The sequence below is a fragment of the Ilyonectria robusta genome, assembly GCF_021365365.1.
Source record: "Ilyonectria robusta strain PMI_751 chromosome Unknown BGZ61scaffold_13, whole genome shotgun sequence".
NCBI lineage: Eukaryota > Fungi > Ascomycota > Sordariomycetes > Hypocreales > Nectriaceae > Ilyonectria > Ilyonectria robusta.
The window spans coordinates 72,608-91,503 of NW_025764447.1; the positions used below are offsets into that span (position 1 = coordinate 72,608).

The window sequence follows — 18,896 nt, forward strand, 5'->3', positions numbered from 1 at the left end:
GTCATAAGCCCCTCGTAGTCTGGTGTAATTCCCTCCAATTTTCCGGAAGGGACGTGAGGAAGGGGAACTATTTCGAAAATTGTTTTCTAGTCTTAACTCCGGTGCTAGAGTGTGGCTGAGGGCAGAAAACGTGCTAGTTGAAGCGCCTTCATATCATATTCTCAGTCTAGATCCCGGGCTCGGCCCAACGTTGCCTCACTTACGCATGAGTCTTATGTGCACTGCAATTGAGACCTGGCGTTTACCTTGGTTTTATATATAAGTCCCATGTTCAAAAGCCAAAGAAGTAATGAACTGTAGCTTTCACAGGTTTCCTTTCATGCATTCTCAACCATCTTGAAACCCCCCATTGTAAAATTAGTTTACCTTGGCCAATACTTCGCGTGGTTGGCAGAATTGTTCGTTAGAAAAGCCGAGCTAAAGGATTCAAGTGCCCTCGTCCTACTGCAGCGGCAGTGCTTATTGGTGCATCTCCAGCCTGCCTGGTGCTCGTGGCGGCCGACTGTGACGCATTGAGCTGTCCCCCGTTAAGAGTTGCGGCAATAAAGTCGTAGCCCATGTCGAATTGAATTCCGTCAGGATTCTTGATGCCGTATTCAGAGTCTACAGCATGTCATGTCAGCTGAAACCGCGCAGTTACGCCGAGAAGGGAGGAAATGAGTTTATGAGGATGATACTTACACCAATCACCAGTCGCCTCTGGATGTGGACCAACAACACCGACCCAGCCTTTACCATAAGGTGTCACGGACGCAGCCACATCTCCATTCTTGGAGTACGTTGCTATCACTCTTCCGTGTCCCTCACTCTCCAAAGCCTTCTTTAGTCCAGTAAAGGCGGCGCCGTCTTGAAAGTAGACCCATCGATTCTTCTCAGTGTGACCGGAAGAGAATGTCCAGTCAACTTGAATAATAGTATCCTTTTCAGAAGTGACCTGGGCTCCGTGCTGGGAGCGCTCGTCCGTAGTATCAGCGCCCCTTGGCAGGAGGCCAAATCCAGGCGAGTTACCTGCAAGATATGCACCAAGGCAGAAGCCCATATAATGCCCGCCAGATGATACAAAGTCGTGTAAAGAGTCGTTGTACTTTTTGACCCTTCCCCATGCGTCATCCAAGTCTGTCACTCTGTGTCAGCCACGCCACCGGAAATAGGGCTGAGTAATTGCCTGCAGAGTTGACATGGGTTTGATCACTGTGAGGGAAATCTTACCGGGACCTCCAGCCTGAGCATAAACTTGTACGCCTTTTAGACTGTTTTCGTCTACATCCACATCTTCATCGGGCCCAGCATACGTGACATGAAATTTCCAGGGAGATGATTCAAGTAACTCGGCAATGGCTTCGGGACAGCCAGGGCACGCAGCTGGGCCACGGTACACCAATGCTCTCGGTGACGAATCTGTAGCTGCCATGGCACCTGTAAGAATGGACATTGTGATTAGCAACGTGTGTCGCATAGTACTCAACCTTGGTTTAGAGCAAGGCTTGAATGAAGAGGAAGGTGTAGACCATAGATGAAGTTGATGAGGGAAAAGTTTAGAGATTAGGAGCGGAACCAAGGCTTAAATATTGGAATGGCGAAGCCGCGCCAACACTGATGCGAACACTGAGATGTGGCCTTTGTGGCGTTTACGATTATACCAATCACAGGTTCAGCTAAATGTTGGCTCGTCATTTTGAGGCCTCTCTCGAATATGGTATAGATCCCCTAGTGCTATTATCCCTTTGAGTGTCGTAAGCCTCCACTTCCGTACCGTATATGGGGCTCCAGCCAATTAACGAAAGACATCTGAGAGGTACTTAAGCAGTCACCCAAATTTGGTGGCAGCAGAAGTCTAGTCCACGTTAGGGCGGTACGAAGATCTACATTGAATAGTGCCAAACCCGACCGTAATTGCTATTGCCACAGGTTCCTCTGGGTCAATCAACATCTTGAAGGGCTCTGTGGGGCTAGGTACGGAGGTGGAGGCTTACGACACTCAAAGGGATATGTTAGCGTGGCTGCGGCAATGGCAAAGTCGCTGGCGCAGTCCCACTCACAAATCTATGGCGTTTTGCGGTGGATGCTACTGGCGCTTTCGTACAGTATTGATCCAATGGAAGTTGGCTGATATTACGGGGTATGTGATCTTCAGAGCTAAAGCTTCAAGGCACCGCGGAATCTAACTCAGACGTTTGGACACCAGCAGCAGTGTGCTCTATATGCTACGCTCTTTAATTCACTTATCTCGTCATCTCATGACATAAGGTGCCGATTGACGGTATATGCCTAAAGTCACCGACTCAGGAGGTTTACATTCCAGACCACCCTATCAATCAAGAGCATGCAATGAAACATGTCACCAAAAGTGTCTTTAATCGGCGCTCTCCCATTTATGTCAGCATCAACCTTCCTGATAAACCTCACATTTCCGGCTGGGGTTACAATATCAACAGTCCCGCGATGGACAGAACATTTCACAACCACAAGACAGGCGAACTTCGCGTACGGGAGCCAGTAATTGGATCCACCACCTCAACACTGATCTGATTGGCTCCTCCGTAAAAATACAAGATGATCGGCCGTTTCCGGGGCTTGCTAAATAGCTCTGACATAAGCTCCCGGGATGACTCAGGCCGTGTTTTGGACTGGTTTTGGTATACGAGGTGCACGTGTTTTTAAGACCAAGCCCGCCACGCATCGTCTTGACTCCATCTCGTAAATTGGCGCAAATCACATCATTTCTCAGCCCAACCGACGCCAGCTCAGCCATGGCAGAGCCTGTAAAGAAGATAAAGTGGACGCGTGCGAGAGCGCCGAGAGTGAGGACGGGATGTGTAACATGGTATGTCGCCAATTCTGCAAGACGTTGAATACCTTACCTATAGTTGATTCACTTAGCAAGTCGGTAGTCCTCTCCCACGTACAGAGGTCGGAGAGCTTATCACCCATATAGAATACGCCATTTGAAATGCGATGAAGGTAAGCCAACCTGCAATCGTTGCGACAAAGATAAGTTCACTTGTGGCGGCTATGTCACTGTACCTGCTTTCATCCGCCGTCCCAAGCGCAAGTCAATCGTCAGGCCTTCGACCAAATTACCCTTCATCGCACCTTCATTATGCATCTCACTCCCGACGCCCTTGTCACTCCAGCCAGATGCCTCGTCAACCGAGCTTGACCTCTTCCACCATGTCCGGGCCTACACCGTCTTAGAACTTGCCAACTCCCTGCCTCCCACCGAATTCTGGCACAACTATGCTCTTCCTCTTAGCCACACCTACCAGCCCATCGAAGCAGCTATCTGCGCCCTCGGCAGCGCGCACAAGTACTTCAAACGTCAGGGTCAAATGGACCTTGTTACTCGAAGGACTTGCGAAGACGAATCTGTTGTGCAATACAACCTAGCTATCCGTGCCGCGCATCAGTACATGGGCTCATCTGAGAGGAAGCTCGAGGTAATCCTCACCTGTTGCCTGATCTTCATCTGCATAGAAAACCTCCACGGCCGCTATCAAAATGCTCTCCGCCATCTTGAGTCCGCTTTCTCGCTACTCAATGCGCCCTACCAATGGAACAGTTTGGAACCTTCAACGACTCCGGGTCAGCGACAGGATCTGACCGTTTTCCTCCGACACATCGAACCTTTGCTCTGCGGACTAGCTTCGGACGCGCAGTTTTACATGGACGATGATATGTCGATGAAAGTCATGTCTGGTCTTATAGCGTGGGTCGAAGCCCAGAAGCCCGTCGACCTCGGGGACACACTGGCTCCGTTCCCTTCTGCTCAAGCTGCAGCCTTGGCATTGAACCGGCTACAGAGCATGTGCGATGTGGAGCTTTGCGCAGACTGCATTTCCTCGGACGGGAACTGTTGCCACACTTCAACATCCAACTGTGACTCGGAGGACTGGTTCATAGAGACGCTGTTTGAGGCCTGGAACGCTCGTTTCAAAGCCTTCAGAGCGCTTTTTGATCCCGAAAAGGCTATCGAATCGGAGATTCACCGAGTGAAAATTCTGGACCTGGAGCAGATCACATGGGAAGCAACTATGAAAATGGACTCCATCAACGACGATCTGGATAGATCAGACTGCGAGGAAATTCTCCGGAGAGCAGAATCGCTGATTCAATATGAGAGCACCGGTCTAGGACGCACCTTCAGCTTTAATGGCCATTTGGTCCCACCGCTTTCGTTGGTGATCATCTCATGTCCAGATCCTGACATTCAGTGGAAAGGTGTGAGTCTGCTCCGATCCATGCACCGGCGGGAGGGTATGTGGGACAGTGAGGAGATGGCGAATGTGTATTCGGAGATGATCACAGCAAAGGAGAAGAAGCTTTTGAGCTGGGATGACATCCCAGGGGACGTGCCGGGCTTGACGGGGTTGCTTGCATCCCTGCAGCTTTCGCCGTCTTCCGTCAAAGACCTTTTGTAGAAGCATCAGGTTTCAGAGCCCCCTTGCTCGGCTCCCATAGTTAGCCAATGCTATCAATATTTGCTCCTGTCTTGAAGCCGATCAATCATCAAAAATATCCCCTTGAGATTCCAGATCTACAAGACGAATATGAAGAATTGACTGCTGTAAAGATTAGACAGGGATTCAAGACCCCCTCTCTCGTGGGAGAGAGAATCGACTATTTACTGTCCATCGCCCAAAATCCGGCGCCTGGCCCAACGTCCAATACGCGAACATCGAAATCCGGCTCAGGACTAATGCAGAGAGCTTTATTAATTTCCCCTCTTTTCCCCTCAAGACCTTGGATCCCTGACACACCAGACGCACCATCCAGCATTATTTGTATCCCGTTGTTGTTTAATATGCCGATAAGTCTGTCAGATATACTTCCAATACCTCCCCCAAAAGATGCTTATGGAAAAGCAGGCGGCATGAACGGCGGCGGCCCGGCCACTTGCCACCATTCATTTGGATGGAAAAACTCATACGGCTTGTCGTTCGCATCCAAGTAGAACAGCACTGAACCGTAGCTCTGTCGTTGATTGTCCGGCGAAGGCATGAGGATGTGAGCCTCGTACTGGAGGTGATCACTGGGCGCATAGTCGTGCGTCTGGAGAAGTGTCTTGAGCGGGCTAGGCTTCAATGTGGTCGACTCCAGGGCTTTTGGGTCCGAGAAGAAGAGGCGATAGTTTCTACCGTTCCCTCTCTAATCAACATCATCATCATTAGCAGGAGTACGTACAGTACACTTTATCTCTTTCGCTTTCTCATTGAAAGTTTTGGGGCAGGTTATTTTGTGATCGCCTACCGGATTGTCGTAAAAGCCCTTCACGATGGCCTGCAGGCTCGACAACCGCGGGTTTCCATGTGTCGAGTGTTGTGCAGAAATGAAATACACATCCGCCCTGACAGCAGAATAGAATTGCGCATGCGTCGTCTTTTCTGACCCATGATGCGGAATCTTCATCGCGCTGAACTTGAACAGTGGCGCCCCGGCAGCTAGGCCATTCTTCCACATGGCGATGCTGTGTCTGATATTTGATTCCTGTTCATACGCATCACCGGTGAATAACATGTCAAAGTCCTTCTCGCGGCGGCCGAACACCGTGACCACAGAGGCCCGGTTCAGGATCTTTTCAGCGTTTTCCGCCTCGTAGATGATGTCTTCGAAGGTGGGATCCTTTGTCTTCGCCTTGAGATAGTTGGGAATGTCGTAGCGCTGGCGCAGTTGATAAACATCCAGCATGGGGCCGACGATGGCTTGCGTTACATCGATGTCGTTGAGGATTCCATTTGTATGTTGACGAAAGACTTTCTGATCTGAGATGAGTTAGATCCAAGCATTTGTTGCTCTACCCATGGCTTGCTTGCAATATAAGAGTGCAGAGAGCAAGAGAGGGAGGCGACTGACCATAAAGAGGCCGTTCGTGGGTAATCTTATTGCTATGTCTCGTCTTGAGCAGCGCCTCCAACTCGGCGATCCGTCTAGTTACCACCTCAAACGGAGGATTCCAAGTGACCATCGGCTCTAGGCCATTTACTACTCCGGAAGTCCGACTAACTATGCGAAGTTCATTGTCAGCTTGGTCCATTAAATGCAGAGAAGAAAGAGAGAGAAAGAGAAGGGATTTACAATGATTCTGCGAGAGGGTATCTCCAATGAACGCCAACATCCACGGTATTACTTTTCGCAAATCTAGCGACATCTCGACATTTTCTCTCAGCACGCTCCTTGGCGCGTAGGAAGTCTCGTTTGTAGTATCGTTAATCTCACACAGGAACCCAAATTCAAACGTGCCTTTTCTTAGTCCATGACCAAATAAGTAATCGGCAAACCCCTTGACCATTGAGATCGGAATCAAGTAGCTTAGCATCTCCGATTCGCTGACTGTCGTCGATGACACGCCAACGCTGAAGCCTTGACCTTGCGTAGTGGACAGCCTGGCCGTGGCACCCGCGAAGATGGGAACGAGTCCAATATTTCCAAGCCGGGTCTGCCATTGGATCAGGTTATCCAGCCGGAACTCGAACCGGATATTAGGCTCGACGACCTCGGCCGCGGTGAAGTGGGCATCGATGTTTGGCATGGCTGGTGGGATATCCGAGTATCGTACGATAAGGGGGACAGAGTCCTGGCCCGGCTGGGGGTCAGGAGGAAGCTGGTCCGAGTTCAAGTTATTGAGGACGGACACAGCATTGCCGATGTGATCTTGGTCCAAATGCGTGACTTGGAGCTCGTAGAGGCGCGGCACGATGGGCTGTGGGTGAGGGGTGGACTCAGGGAGGGGGAGCCCGTGGTTCACGAGGGCGTGGATAATGGCATTGGCGATTTTGTTCTTTTTGGGGCCAGTGTCGATAAGTGAGCGGCGGACGAGGGGGGTGATATACTCATTCTCGAGGCCGAGGGCGAACTCGTACAGGTCGATGATGTTGGAGTCACCGTAGTCTGGGCCCGTCAACACTTTTCTTTGTTTTGATGCCTGCTAACATCAAGCGTTTTACTGTTGCCATCATTTGTTCTCCAGGATTGAAGCCCATTTAGAAGACAGCGAGAGACTGACCTGCGTCAATTACTGTCACTTGGGCCAGCAGCTGTATCCCAATTAGAACGAGCTACATTAATTCTCTACAGAAAGAAAAGAACGTACATTTTCTGGCGGGATATTGTCTGGGTACGGGAGGCATGTCGCCATCGTGGCGGCTTCGTAGAAGATGATTGAGACGAGTACCGACCAAACTGCATCTTGTGATGGGAATTCCAGGCCGCAGTATTCTTTTCTATGTACGTACTCCTCTCCGCAATGCGACCTACTACGTAGTACAGCAGATATTGAGCGTCTGCAGCAATAGTCCGGCCTAGCCATGCAGTCCGTCGATAGTCTGAACTACGCCGTTCAATAGTGCCAACGCTCCCACCCCGGCTCGGCCCGTTCTGGAAAGCTGCATGGCAATAGAGACTGTCGGCCAATAGCCAGTGGTCACTGGTGTGCTGCAATCGGCCACCTTGAGCTCTTTTCTTCTTGCTTCAAGACTATTGAAAGGGTCTCCCATACTAGGTCGGTAGTCCAGTACGTAGTCCTCTTTTAATTTTGGACCTTCAATCACTGAATACATCTTCTCTAGCATGTCTCGATCGCTGGAAAGAAGGCGAAGTAAAATAGCGACAGAAAAACATGTCGGACCCGGGTTCTGGCGTCCAGCAAGCCGTCAGTGATGTGCTATCTAATGTCCTCGCCGGCTTCGCCCTTCCAGTACCAACACCGACTCCACATCCACCTACATCTATCAAACATGCCTCCCAGAAAGATTCTTCTATCAACAATACATCTCCATCTTTGATCGATGCGAATGCCACCACACTCGACTACTCCCTCGACGCCACAGCCACCATCCGCCTCAACACCTCCTGGACGGTCCTCACCGGCTTTGAGCTCACACAGGTACAGTTTGGTGTACGCATCTCCAAGCAGGCTGCCCAGCAGCCCACACTTATCTCGCTGAGTATTCTCGCTCTACTTTCAGTCGACAAGGTCCCCGTCCGCGTCGTCGGCTGGGTTCCGCAGATCGGCATCCAGGCTGACGGCTCCATCACGTCGCCCGTCGAGCTGCACTTCCGGCTCGAAGCAGCCAGCTGCCTCAGCTCGATCAGCGCAAAGCCCTTGGTTGCTATTTGCGCTGGCACCGACTCCAATCAGGGCTCGGCAGCCAGTGCCTTGTCGAACAGCCTGCTGAGCCAAGTCGGGCCAGCTTCGTATGATTCCGGCAATGGACTGGCTACCCACGCAGATATCGTGGTCGTGCGAGATCCTGCTTCTGCGGCTCCCTCCAGCACTGACAATGGAGAGTCAAATGGACCAACGTACTATTTACGCAAGTTCGAGTTCGCCTTGTCTCAACAGACCGACTGGACCATCATCCCCCAAAGTCCTGACCCTCAGCCGGGTCGACACAGCTCTAAGCATCTTCCGCAAGAGAGCAAGTGACCCGTTCGATGGCTACGTCGACGTCTCAGGAACTCTTGCAGTCAAAACAAAGACGACTTTGAAAGCTACGTCAATTCTGTTGAGGGGTAGGATATGGTGGGAGAAGGCCAAAGTTTCAGTTGCAGTCTGGTGCGAAATCGGGACCGAAAGCACCGTCAGCCCAATCGAGGTTGTTGGCGTTTTAACTGCTGGCAGTGACACAGCAAGTGAGTCCCAGAAAGCCTTTTCACCCCCACCGGGCATCAATAAATATCCCGATGCCAACGGTAGGAATGCGTTCCGCGTGTTTGCCGTCTTTGAGATGCCGCTGGGTCCCTCGGGTGGAAGTAATGGCGGCTGGCAACTATCCGAAGTTCGTTCGGCCTTGATCATGCGAGTGTATTGGGAGCCTCTGCCAGATGTTATGCTGAAAGAGGTAACCATTGTCCTCGCTGCATGGTGACCAGGTCTTTTACCCAAGCCAGATACAGACGAGAACGACAAAAAGGTCGTTGAGGAGAGAAAACGGATGATCCCACCAGACCGAGCGCACCTGGACCCAAACCCAACTCTACCTCCACCTCTTACAAGCGACGAGAGTGGCAATGTGAATGAGATGGCCTACAGCGCATTTGTTAGTGGGAGAATCTCACTGGGTGGCAACACCCTCCATGTCTCAGCCTCGTACCAATCCAACACGGATATGCTCTCGCTGCGCTGCGACGTACCCGAGGAGAGCGTCACCTCACTCGTTGCGGTAGTGAGAGACCCCCAGCTAGCCTCCTTCTACGGCCACAAGCCCCAAACCAAAGATCCCAAGCCGCTGTTTGCCCTACTGGAAGAAGAAGAAGAGGAGGAAGAAGAGGAGGAACAGCAAGACGATGAAGAAGATGGCGATTCCGTCACTAGCTTCAGGACGGCTATCAGCACGTACGGCATTGCCTCTAGAAACACCACCAACACTGACCAGGATGCTGTCAACGACGTCCTCAAGACAATGCAGTTCCCAGGCAATTGTCCCGTAAGCCCTACATGGGCTAACTCTCCATTTATGGGCCGCCAGCGGTACTGCGTTGTGTGTATACAGGATTCCAGCATCGACCACATATCGTTTGCTGCCAACTTTTCCAAAGTCGACTGGACCATTGTCAAGGGTTTTGTGCTGAACTAACTCGGTGGTTGGTTCGAGATAAAAAGGCTGCCTGCGCCTCCTACTACTCCTATTTCTGCTTCACCTTCATTGAGTATCAGAGGATGCGCATTCGGCAGATTCACTGTCGCATCGACGATAAATCTGTTCGCTCTTGTCGCAGGATCTACGAACAATACACAAAAAGCCTGTCTAGTCCGGATCTCAGCTACTCCGGTGCCCAGCGGCAGAATCACAAATATCACCCCGGCCCGAATCTTGAACGATCCCCTCTTCTCCTCGACACTGCATCTGCCTGTGCCGGCCAAGGGGGAAACTTGGGATCTGCCAGATACGGTTCCTAGTACTGGCCCCGATACGGCGCTGCAGTCACTGGCCGCAGACCTCGTTCTGAGCTTCTCTACTGTTGCGTCTACCTCCTCGGAAGCTGGTGATCAAATGACTCTGCAGTATGCTCAAGCCAGTGCATCTATCACAGGCAGCTGGGAACTCCTTCCAGGCCTGGTGCTGGAGAAGCTTAATTTTGCCGTGCTCATGTACGCTCCAACAACCGCGAGTGGTACAGCAAAGACAGTTGAAGTTCATCTCGGGGGCCTCTTTACTTTCACACCGACGTCGTCGACGGGTCCTGCGTCCCTACAAGTTACAGCATCATTTGAAAAGACAAGCTCGTCCAGATTCTTTGCAAGCATCAGCGCAGAATCTTCGACATCAACCTCTGATGATGGCCAGGAGAAGAAGGCCCTCGGGATGACGCCCAACACCCTGCTGGCTCTTCCTGAATTTGGAGCCCAGCCCCTAACACAGGCTGAGACTGAAGCCGGCGAACTTGTTATCCCTTCGGCCTTCCCCGTGCAAGAATCCGATCTGGTTGCGGCGACGACTATATCGTGTGAGATTGACGTACTTAAGACTACCAATGCCGTGGGTTATGCTACTCCAGAGTGGAAACTCTCCAGTATGCTGTTCTTATTGAGTGCAACACCCACCCAGGCCGTTGATCTTCTTCCGGGCGTACTCTCCCTCTCTAGTATCTCGCTGTTGCTTATTTTTAAGAATGACCTTGCGTCTGTTACGCTATCGCGTAGTATTATGTTTACAGCAGATGCTACTATGAAGCTCGGCGTGTTACTGACTCTATTAACCCGTATTGAATTCTTTCAGAAAAAAAAGCAAAAGGTGTTGCGCTTCTTAGCAATTGCTGCGCCACAGGATGTCAACCTGGCCGTGCAAGCGCTCACCTTGCAGCCTCTGTCTTCTCTTCTCCCAGATGGAGCTCCTCCACTGGTGGGAAGTGGTAGTACTGTTCTATTGCTTGCGTTTGGGTTTACCTGTATAGGTTCGATTGGTAGTGATAATGCCAGTGAGTCCTTCTTGTTATCTGAAATCTGGGTTTCGTTCGATCCGGCCCAAATATGGACTATCGGCCCTCTCTCACTTACGTCACTGTCTGCTTCTATCTCATGGTCTGCCTCGTCTTCTTCCTCTCGAGGTCAAGTGAAAGGAAACGCCACTTCGGTGCAATTATCAGCCACAGCCGTCATTGGCAACATCCCCACCATGCTGGACATTTTATACCTGCCCTCTTCGGGAACTTCATCCGGCGAGACGCTGTCCTTTAGCGTCTTGGCCACCAATCATCTATACCTCAAAGACCTCATATCCCTCGGGAATACTTCTACGGTTCCTGTTCCCGAAGCGGAACCCCGCGAGTGTCCCGACTTTGGTCTCATCCCACTCGCCTCGCTGACGGGCATGTTGTCCCGGCCCCAGCCCACGCCTGAGACGCCCAACCCGTCATTTGCCCTTACAACATTCGACGCTGCTGTCCACTCATCTACCAGCATTAATATTATGCCGATAACCCCTGATCTCAGCCTGGTTCTGCAGAAGCTTTCGTTCTTGTGGACGTATCACGTTGGAGCCACACCCCCCAACAAGGCTAGTATTTATGCCCTGCTGGAGCTCGGCCCTGCCACACTGCAGCTCGTCTACTCTCAGGACTCGAACAAGAACGACGTGTACGCAGGTGTTCTTGCCGTGGGAAGCTCGCCAGCAGAATACGACAGTATTCTCAGCTCTCTGCTCCCAGGAACCGCGTATGCTATCGATCAGGATCTCAATGCGCCTCCGGCAAGTGCCCTCCCCATGGCGGCTGTTGCAGCTGTCGTGACGAGGAATGTGGGTGCCAAGATCTCTGCACAGGCTAGCGGAGGGACTTCGAACCCGTGGACGTTGCCATTTGAGAAGGTGACTCTCGCTCTGGACTCTGTGGGCATCGACGTGCAAGTGGGAACTAACCTCTTCCTTGTGCGCATCGACGTTGCTCGTGCCGGTGTGACTATCACCAATACACTCCACGAGGATATCAACTGGTGGTTCATGACACTGCATAAGCCGTCCCTGTCCATCTCATCACACTCCTCCACAGGAACTGGACCCTCGTTTACGATCGCCACGGATGCTTCCTTCTTCGACTTCGACACGACCATCAAAACGTCCATCACGTACATCCCACCAGCCTCTGACAAGGAATATCCCACGTATGAGGCCATGCTAGTCTTGCCGGACCCCTTCCCCTCTGTTTCACTTCTTTGGAGCGACGGCGCTTTTGGCATCGGGGGTTGGAATTTTCAACCCTACTGGGGTGAGGTGCTCAGGACCCGGGGCATTGGCAAGCTCGAGGATGCCATTCGTGAGGCCTCCAAACCCACAGGATCGTGTACTTGTGAGGAAATGGTGGATTTGATATTCGAAGACGTCGTCAAGACGAAATTCAACTTTTCATTGGGAAAGCCTAAAAAGGGAACTAAGTTGCTGGATGTGGATGACAAGGGCAACGCCACGCTCAACGGGTCTCTGCACATCACAATCGATATTGTCATTAACTTGGCCGAATCGGAAGCGTCCGGGATTGAAACCACGGAGCCGCCCCTCATCAAGGATCTCGATATCGGCACGTGGCCCGTCTCGCTGACCGGTCCGTTTAAGAAGGATGAGCTTTTCGCAATGTTCCTTAACACGGTGAGAAACAACTTTGTACAGCTTGGCAAGGCGATTCTCGAGGATGGATCAAAGCCTATAGCCAAATTGACGACGTTCATTCTCACCAAAGATCTTACCCGCAAGCTAGTCAAGTCGCTGCTGTGCCGGGACGTCAACGAGAAGCGCGTTGTGGATGCCGGAAACAATCAGGTTGGGTCTGACCAGGATGTTGCCTTCGAAGATGTCGTCAAGGTAGTGAGCAAGCTTGTCTCAGCCATCAAGACGGCAATAGACATCGGAATTGGCATTGGATGTGCCCTGTTTTTCGGGTTCTTGGTGGTTCTTGGCATAGCCGGTGCCGTGGGAAAAGAAATCTCAAAGCTCATGAATGATCTTTACGAGGACGGAGGGTTGGGCAAGCTCTTGACGAGCTTGGAGAATAACGAAAAGAGGGACAATCTTCTTGCGCGGCAGAAGGAGATTCTCGATGCACTGGCGACTGCTGAAGCCCGCAAAGCAGAGCTAATACAACACATGCAAGAAGCCATGGCGCTCAAGGGAGTCCCGTCGCTAACACTCAACGATCCTCCTCTTGTCCCAAGTCTCGAGACGCTGCTGGTCGACTGGACGAATGTCGTCCCGAACTCGCTGAAACCAGACCCAAGCGAACAGCCCCCTCCCGAACTGTCCAGCCTCGTTTGGAATGTCCTCGTCGGCACCACCAGCGATCCTACCGTGGCCAAGCAGGTAGCTACCGTGGCGTACCCTGCAACGACGGCTTTGCTCAACACATCGGCTTTCACGGCCGGGACACTGCATGTGTGGGTGCGTGTTAACCTGGTCAGCAGTGACAAGACCTCTGTGACTGCAGTGCCTGGCCCGGTGGCCACGCTCGACTTTGTCCCCCGGGCTTCTGCTCCCACGAGCGTCGTGTTCGTCACGGAGGGCTTATCAACTGCGTCAACTATGGTACAGATCAATGTGGAAGGCGTCGAAAATGGCGGCACGTATGGCTTGTACGTCGTTCCGGCGGGCATCACCACCATTGACTCGCCACTATTCTCCCAGTCGATGGTAGTGAGCACTTCCGCTACCAATCCCACCTTTTCCCAACTTAGTTTCCCGCTATTTGCGCTTCGTGCCATTCCAAGTGGCGTCACTGGGTTGAGCGTTCTCGTCCAGCATGCGTCGACGGATAACACCAAGTTCCGACCCTCTGCAATTTGTGCTTCGTCTCAGTCCGTATCACTGCAGCAGCATGGTGATTTTTCACAATTTCAGAGCTGGACAACCAACGAGCCATCATCCACGGCGGTGCTCCAGTGGAGCCAGCCACAAGGTCAAGCCGTGGCGTTCGATATCGTCATGCTCGACTCCCTGACATCCAAAACCCCCATCACCTGTACGCAAGCACCCGTTCCAGGAGCATCTGCTGTCGAGCTGGTGTTTGCCGAGCTGTTACAGTCGCAAGCCACGCTCTTCTTTGCTATTCGTCAACGCGTGATCCCAGCCCAGTCAGGAATGGTGGTGCCGTATCTGCTTGCTCAAGCGTCCGTCACCCACCAGCCCGCGCCCACAGCCTCGGGTATCTCGTACGATGCTGCAACTCATATCCTTTCCCTGATCGTCTCGCTTGGCACGGTGCCCCTGTTTCTGAGCCAGACAGTCATGCTCGCCCTGCAGCCAAGCGGAACAACCGTCCCTTGCCATCTTGCCCCCCAAAATCCGCCTCAGTTTCCAACCGGCGTACCCGTTGCCGTCACAGCATCATTAGCTAAGGTCGACAAGAACGTCGTCTCATCAACTCAAAGCATCTGCGTCGCTCTCCAGACACCAGGGCCCAAAGAGGGCCAGCCGACGTTGGGCCCTTGGTCGCCATCACTGCTATTTCCACAAGTGCCAGCCGCCCTCAATATCTCCATGGCCATGATGACTTTGTCTGAGGAAAACACCATTCGCTTCTCATGGTTGCCTCCCAAACTCCCCGCGGGATCCTCATGCAAGATTGTTTTTGTTCCGACGCCCAATACCAGCCGCTCAGCGCTTGAGCCCATTGTCACTCCCGCGGATCCTGGAACCATCTTGCTCAGCTCGTCCCAGCTGGGGAGTAAGCGCTGGTCCAAGGTCTCGTTCCTTCAAACGACGTATTACAGCATCCCAGGAGTCACCGATAGCACGGTCTCGCAGACGTTCGTGTTCTACCGCGCACCCATTACGGCTCTCACACGTCCACCGGACGGAAACCGTAACAACTTCATCACGTTATCAACCAGGGAAACAGCTGTCATTGCCAACGAATCTAGCCTTATTTGGGTCAATGGATCGGATCAAAACTTGCAATACTTCAGCGTCTTGTTCTCCGGCGAAACAACCTTGGGCGCCGTCACCATCGACACCCAGGCGAAACGGTATGAAGATGCGAGCACGTGGGCTGCCACCATACCCAACGCGCAGACAAGTAAGTACGGCTCGAAGATGGCGTCGTACTATTCCAAGGGCAAGTTGTTCATCTTCTGGGCCTCGGCGGTGGACATGGCGGTGCGCTTTGTCTCAACAACGACAACCCCCGCCCAGCGCTCAGGTAACCCTGGCACCTGGACGAGCGAGGCTGTGGCACCTTTCAACAAGGAAGGAGATGCATCCATTGAAAAGGGCGGTGCGATTGCAGCTCTTGATAACAGCGAAATTCCGTTTATGATATGGCAGGCACCGAATTACAATTTACTGATTGCCTGGGAAAGGCGTGACAATGGCGGATGGACCCATGGCACGCTTCTCGCTCACGAAGATCGCAGGATAGTAAGCCTCATTGTCGTCAAACTGCTGGAGCCTCCAAATGCCGTCTCTCCTCGTCCAGTCAACCCCGCCGAGGGACCCGTCTTTGGCGGGCTTGCGGCTTGGTCGACAGAGGCCGGTAGACTGATGCTACAGGTAGTCGGGTCCGGGAGAGAGCCTGAGGCCATCCCCACCGGTGATCTTGCTCCGGGAGAATTGGCCATTCATCAAACGTTGGATTCGGACGGCTCTGTGGTGGTTTTGGTGTTTTACACCGACAGCTATGAGTTGGGGTGCTCGATTGGTCGGATGAATGGATCAGCCACACCTCCCCCATGGACTACGATCCGTGTTGCTACACAGAACTACGCCCACGACTCCTCGCCTATACGTATCTTCCGTCCAAGTATGTCAGGCTCAAAGGAAACGTTCTTGGTTGTGTGGTATGATAGCTGGGGTGGGATGATGGTGGCTGTGCCGTCAATGGTGGTCGATGGCCAGACGGGGCGCAAGTCGCTAGCGTTCTCGGTGCAGACATTTCCGAACCTCTCACGTGGGACGGTTGATCCCGGTGGTTTGCGGATGAATATGAGTGTAGCTGTGGCGAAGGGGAAGCCGACTATGTGGATGATCTTTCCGGCGAGTGGGAATGGAACATTTTTCGGCATGCCGTTTACGTGTGGGCTGCTGCAAGAGATTCAGGTGCCGGATATAGATGGTCGTAGAGAGGATTCTAGATAAGGTAAGTATTATAATAGTTGAGAATTTTTATAGAAAGACTCGTGTATCTATCCAGTCTAGTTATGCTCCACCAAGACGTGGTTGGATTGCGCAGTAGTGTTATTAGCATTCGGGTCGTTACGCATAATATTTGCTCAGGCGGAAAGCAACATTCTCTCAGTACAGAGTGCAAAGGGGCAAATACAAATCAACAGGACATAGAGCCTGTAAAATAAAGAATGCAAATTGTGCGTGATAATGTCTCCTAATTGCAATGTCTTATCTTTATCTGTCGTCATCCTTTCGTGCTGTACTGGTATTTGAAGTCCTACCTGATGATGCGCTACCCTAGACAACAGGAGGACAACTACCTGGGAAAGAAGTAATCTAAGATGGGTCCATGACTACCTATATAAAATAGCATGCCATGACAATTCCATCATCCAAACTTTAATATCTATGGACCAGTGCGTTGTTTTGTCGGTCGCGAATTTCCTCTCCGGTTAGGATTGCTGATGGGGACCACATTTGTTTTGGAAGATCTAGCAAGGAACACTGCCACTCCACAGTGCACTATTAATAACCTGTATCATGTAGCTAACACTCCCCAGTCCTCGATTTTATGTGTAAATGGATTACTTAACAGACCCGATACCTGCAAGAAGCCTTTGAAAGAGCGCAAGGTGATGACGGTGATGGAGATCTCCTGGTGGTGGAATGTGGGTGGCTGAGACAAATCGCTTCTGGTTTAGTCATGTCACTTGTGAAGCGTTCACGCTGTCTTTAGCACTAATAAATCACATTAAACGCCCCGATAACATGGCTTTGGCACTCTACGGGATAGACGTGCGATGGTGAATCTTTGAGCTAATACTTATGACGTCACCCGACAAGAGCGCTGACATGGCATCGTCAGCCGGAGGTACTTTAATTAGTTGCACCCATGGCGGCTCGGACTTTTACCTTGCACCACTAACCCACAATCAGAGCAACGGCCATTTAACACGGAACCACATGCAATTTAACTTGAACGAAGCAAAGGAAAGAAAGACAAAGAAGACCAACTTCGAATATGGCATCACAAGAGGAACAGGCTCTACAGCAGAGCATTTTGCAGGCACGAGAGCGACAATTGCAGGTGCTGGCAGCCAGACAGCTACAACTACAGCAGCAGCAGCAGCAGCAGCGAGGCATGGGTGGTGTGAATCAGATGGGAAATCAGATGGGACAACAAATGGGCCAGCAAACAGCCCAGACTCAACCAAGAATCATGGGAACTATGGGAACCATGGGAATGTCAATGGCCCCAACCATGGGTTCATCCATGGGCACATCCTACGATGATATCCCCATCACAGAGCCAAATGACTTGCAGCTATTCTCAGGCCAACCCGTCTCGCAACCGGATTTCGCTTCATTTCAAGCCGCCTGCCGGGACGGCTCTCTCTCCACCATAGGGTCCATCATCACTTCCAAGCCTCGCACGCCGGCTTTTCTGCATCAAGGCCTGATCCTCGCTCTTGGCTCTGGCAAAGTCGATGCTGCCCGCCGCTTGCTCGAGGCTGGCGCGCCCATTGCCCGGCAAACGCCAACACACATCCTCTCGGCACCGGAAGACCAGAAGATTCCCCTGTTCGAGCTTCTCACGCAGCACGGCTGGACGACCAATACGCCGGGCTTCTACGGTGCCGTGCTGCTCCCGAGAGTCGTCACCAACGACGCCCTGCTCGACTGGTTCCTCGCCCACGGCGCAGATCCCAACCTGGGAGCGCAACGCGACAACCGCGACCGCAATGGCGCGCCCGATGCCGACTCGTGCGTAGCGCTCGAGACAGCCGCATCGCACGGCACCGCCGAGGCAGTGCAGAAGCTGCTAAGCGCCGGCGCGCAAATGCGAAACGGAGCGCCGCTGTACTTTGCAGCGGGCGTTTGCCCTGCCGGCGCGAACCCCCATGCAGGTCCCGTCACGCCAAGCAGGGAAATCGATGCCGGAAGGATTCCCGTCATGGCGCAGCTGGTGGAGAATGGCGCCGACGTGAACCAGAAGCTGGAGTCTCGCCACATGAACCCGCAGTATCCGATTGTCAACGCCGTCATGGCGGGGGCCGTTGAGAGAGTGAAGTGGCTGCTGAGCCAGGGGGCCGATCCTGACTTGCGAGGCGCGTTTGGGAGTGCTACCCAGTATGCTGAGAGGATGGGGAGCGATGAGATGAAAAGGATTCTCCAGGAGGAGCGCAGGGGTTAGTTAGGGCCGTTACAGTACTCCACAAGGCTGTAAAGCAGCAGTTATTACAGGGTTGCAGGGGGTGGACGTGTTTTAAATATAGCGAGTAGCTACGTCGGTACTTTCAATCGTGATTTAGTTTGTATTGTAGGTATACAACGGAAGCTGAGCGAAGTAAATAATTCTCAAAATACACGTACTGCCTTGAAGTCGGCCAGCCACAGAAAATGTAGGCTCGTCAAGCACGGAATTGCTTTCTTCGCTCTTTAATCCCTGGAGCCTGTGAGGGAGACGTTGTAGCGTATGGGGCACTAAGATACGTACTACTGTACAGCATAAATTTAGTACTTCGTACGGACATTTTGACTCCTCCCCTGCAGGGCAGCTGAGTGCAATCTCATCCTTCAGGACCTGAAATAAAACCTGGCAACCTGGCCCTAAGAACGGGCCGTAAGGCAAAGCGCGTACAGCGATGCATCATTGGTAGTACAGGCCATACATACAGGGGGCAGCTCCTGCGGTGCAACAAGGATCGAGCTTGAATTGCACATCTTAATATGGAGTTTCTTGGGGGCCGTAATCTGGGAACAGGGCGAGCCGTGATCCCGGAGGATGGGGGCATTCCTTGAAGGATTTTAGTG

At 52.3% G+C, this 18,896-nt stretch overlaps 5 protein-coding genes across 5 annotated transcripts; 3 read left to right on the plus strand and 2 right to left on the minus strand.

Moving 5' to 3' along the window:
* Positions 1–403: 403 nt before the first annotated feature.
* Positions 404–1,432, minus strand: BGZ61DRAFT_533756 (uncharacterized protein; the record flags this gene model as incomplete). The annotated part of the gene is made up of 3 exons (XM_046254049.1): positions 404–603; positions 682–1,116; positions 1,210–1,432. 3 exons carry the CDS (start codon positions 1,430–1,432, stop codon positions 404–406), a joined length of 858 nt encoding a protein of 285 aa, XP_046102581.1.
* Positions 1,433–2,688: 1,256 nt separating this feature from the next.
* BGZ61DRAFT_454198 (uncharacterized protein) lies at positions 2,689–4,570 on the plus strand. The gene is made up of 2 exons (XM_046246176.1): positions 2,689–2,883; positions 2,936–4,570. Exons 1-2 carry the CDS (start codon positions 2,813–2,815, stop codon positions 4,416–4,418), a joined length of 1,554 nt encoding a protein of 517 aa, XP_046102582.1. The 5' UTR covers positions 2,689–2,812; the 3' UTR covers positions 4,419–4,570.
* Positions 4,571–4,851: 281 nt separating this feature from the next.
* On the minus strand, positions 4,852–7,132 carry BGZ61DRAFT_533758 (uncharacterized protein; the record flags this gene model as incomplete). The annotated part of the gene is made up of 6 exons (XM_046254050.1): positions 4,852–5,145; positions 5,248–5,759; positions 5,851–6,000; positions 6,073–6,885; positions 7,001–7,031; positions 7,088–7,132. 6 exons carry the CDS (start codon positions 7,130–7,132, stop codon positions 4,852–4,854), a joined length of 1,845 nt encoding a protein of 614 aa, XP_046102583.1.
* A 480-nt stretch (positions 7,133–7,612) lies between these two features.
* Positions 7,613–16,052, plus strand: BGZ61DRAFT_533759 (uncharacterized protein; the record flags this gene model as incomplete). Its single annotated transcript, XM_046254051.1, has 4 exons — positions 7,613–8,319; positions 8,378–8,837; positions 8,910–9,555; positions 9,748–16,052. 4 exons carry the CDS (start codon positions 7,613–7,615, stop codon positions 16,050–16,052), a joined length of 8,118 nt encoding a protein of 2,705 aa, XP_046102584.1.
* Positions 16,053–17,013: 961 nt separating this feature from the next.
* BGZ61DRAFT_454202 (ankyrin repeat-containing domain protein) lies at positions 17,014–18,457 on the plus strand. Its single transcript, XM_046246177.1, has one exon. It carries the CDS (start codon positions 17,104–17,106, stop codon positions 18,274–18,276), a length of 1,173 nt encoding a protein of 390 aa, XP_046102585.1. The 5' UTR covers positions 17,014–17,103; the 3' UTR covers positions 18,277–18,457.
* The last annotated feature ends 439 nt before the right edge of the window (positions 18,458–18,896 follow it).

Excerpts from the sequence above, each read along its gene's own strand:
- BGZ61DRAFT_454198 (XM_046246176.1), top strand. The coding sequence starts at position 2,813 with ATGTGTAACATGGTATGTCGCCAATTCTGCAAGACGTTGAATACCTTA. Across the intron at positions 2,884-2,935 it reads ATAGTTGATTCACTTAGCAA|AATACGCCATTTGAAATGCG; the intron begins GTCGGTAGTCCT and ends TCACCCATATAG.
- BGZ61DRAFT_454202 (XM_046246177.1), top strand. The coding sequence starts at position 17,104 with ATGGCATCACAAGAGGAACAGGCTCTACAGCAGAGCATTTTGCAGGCA.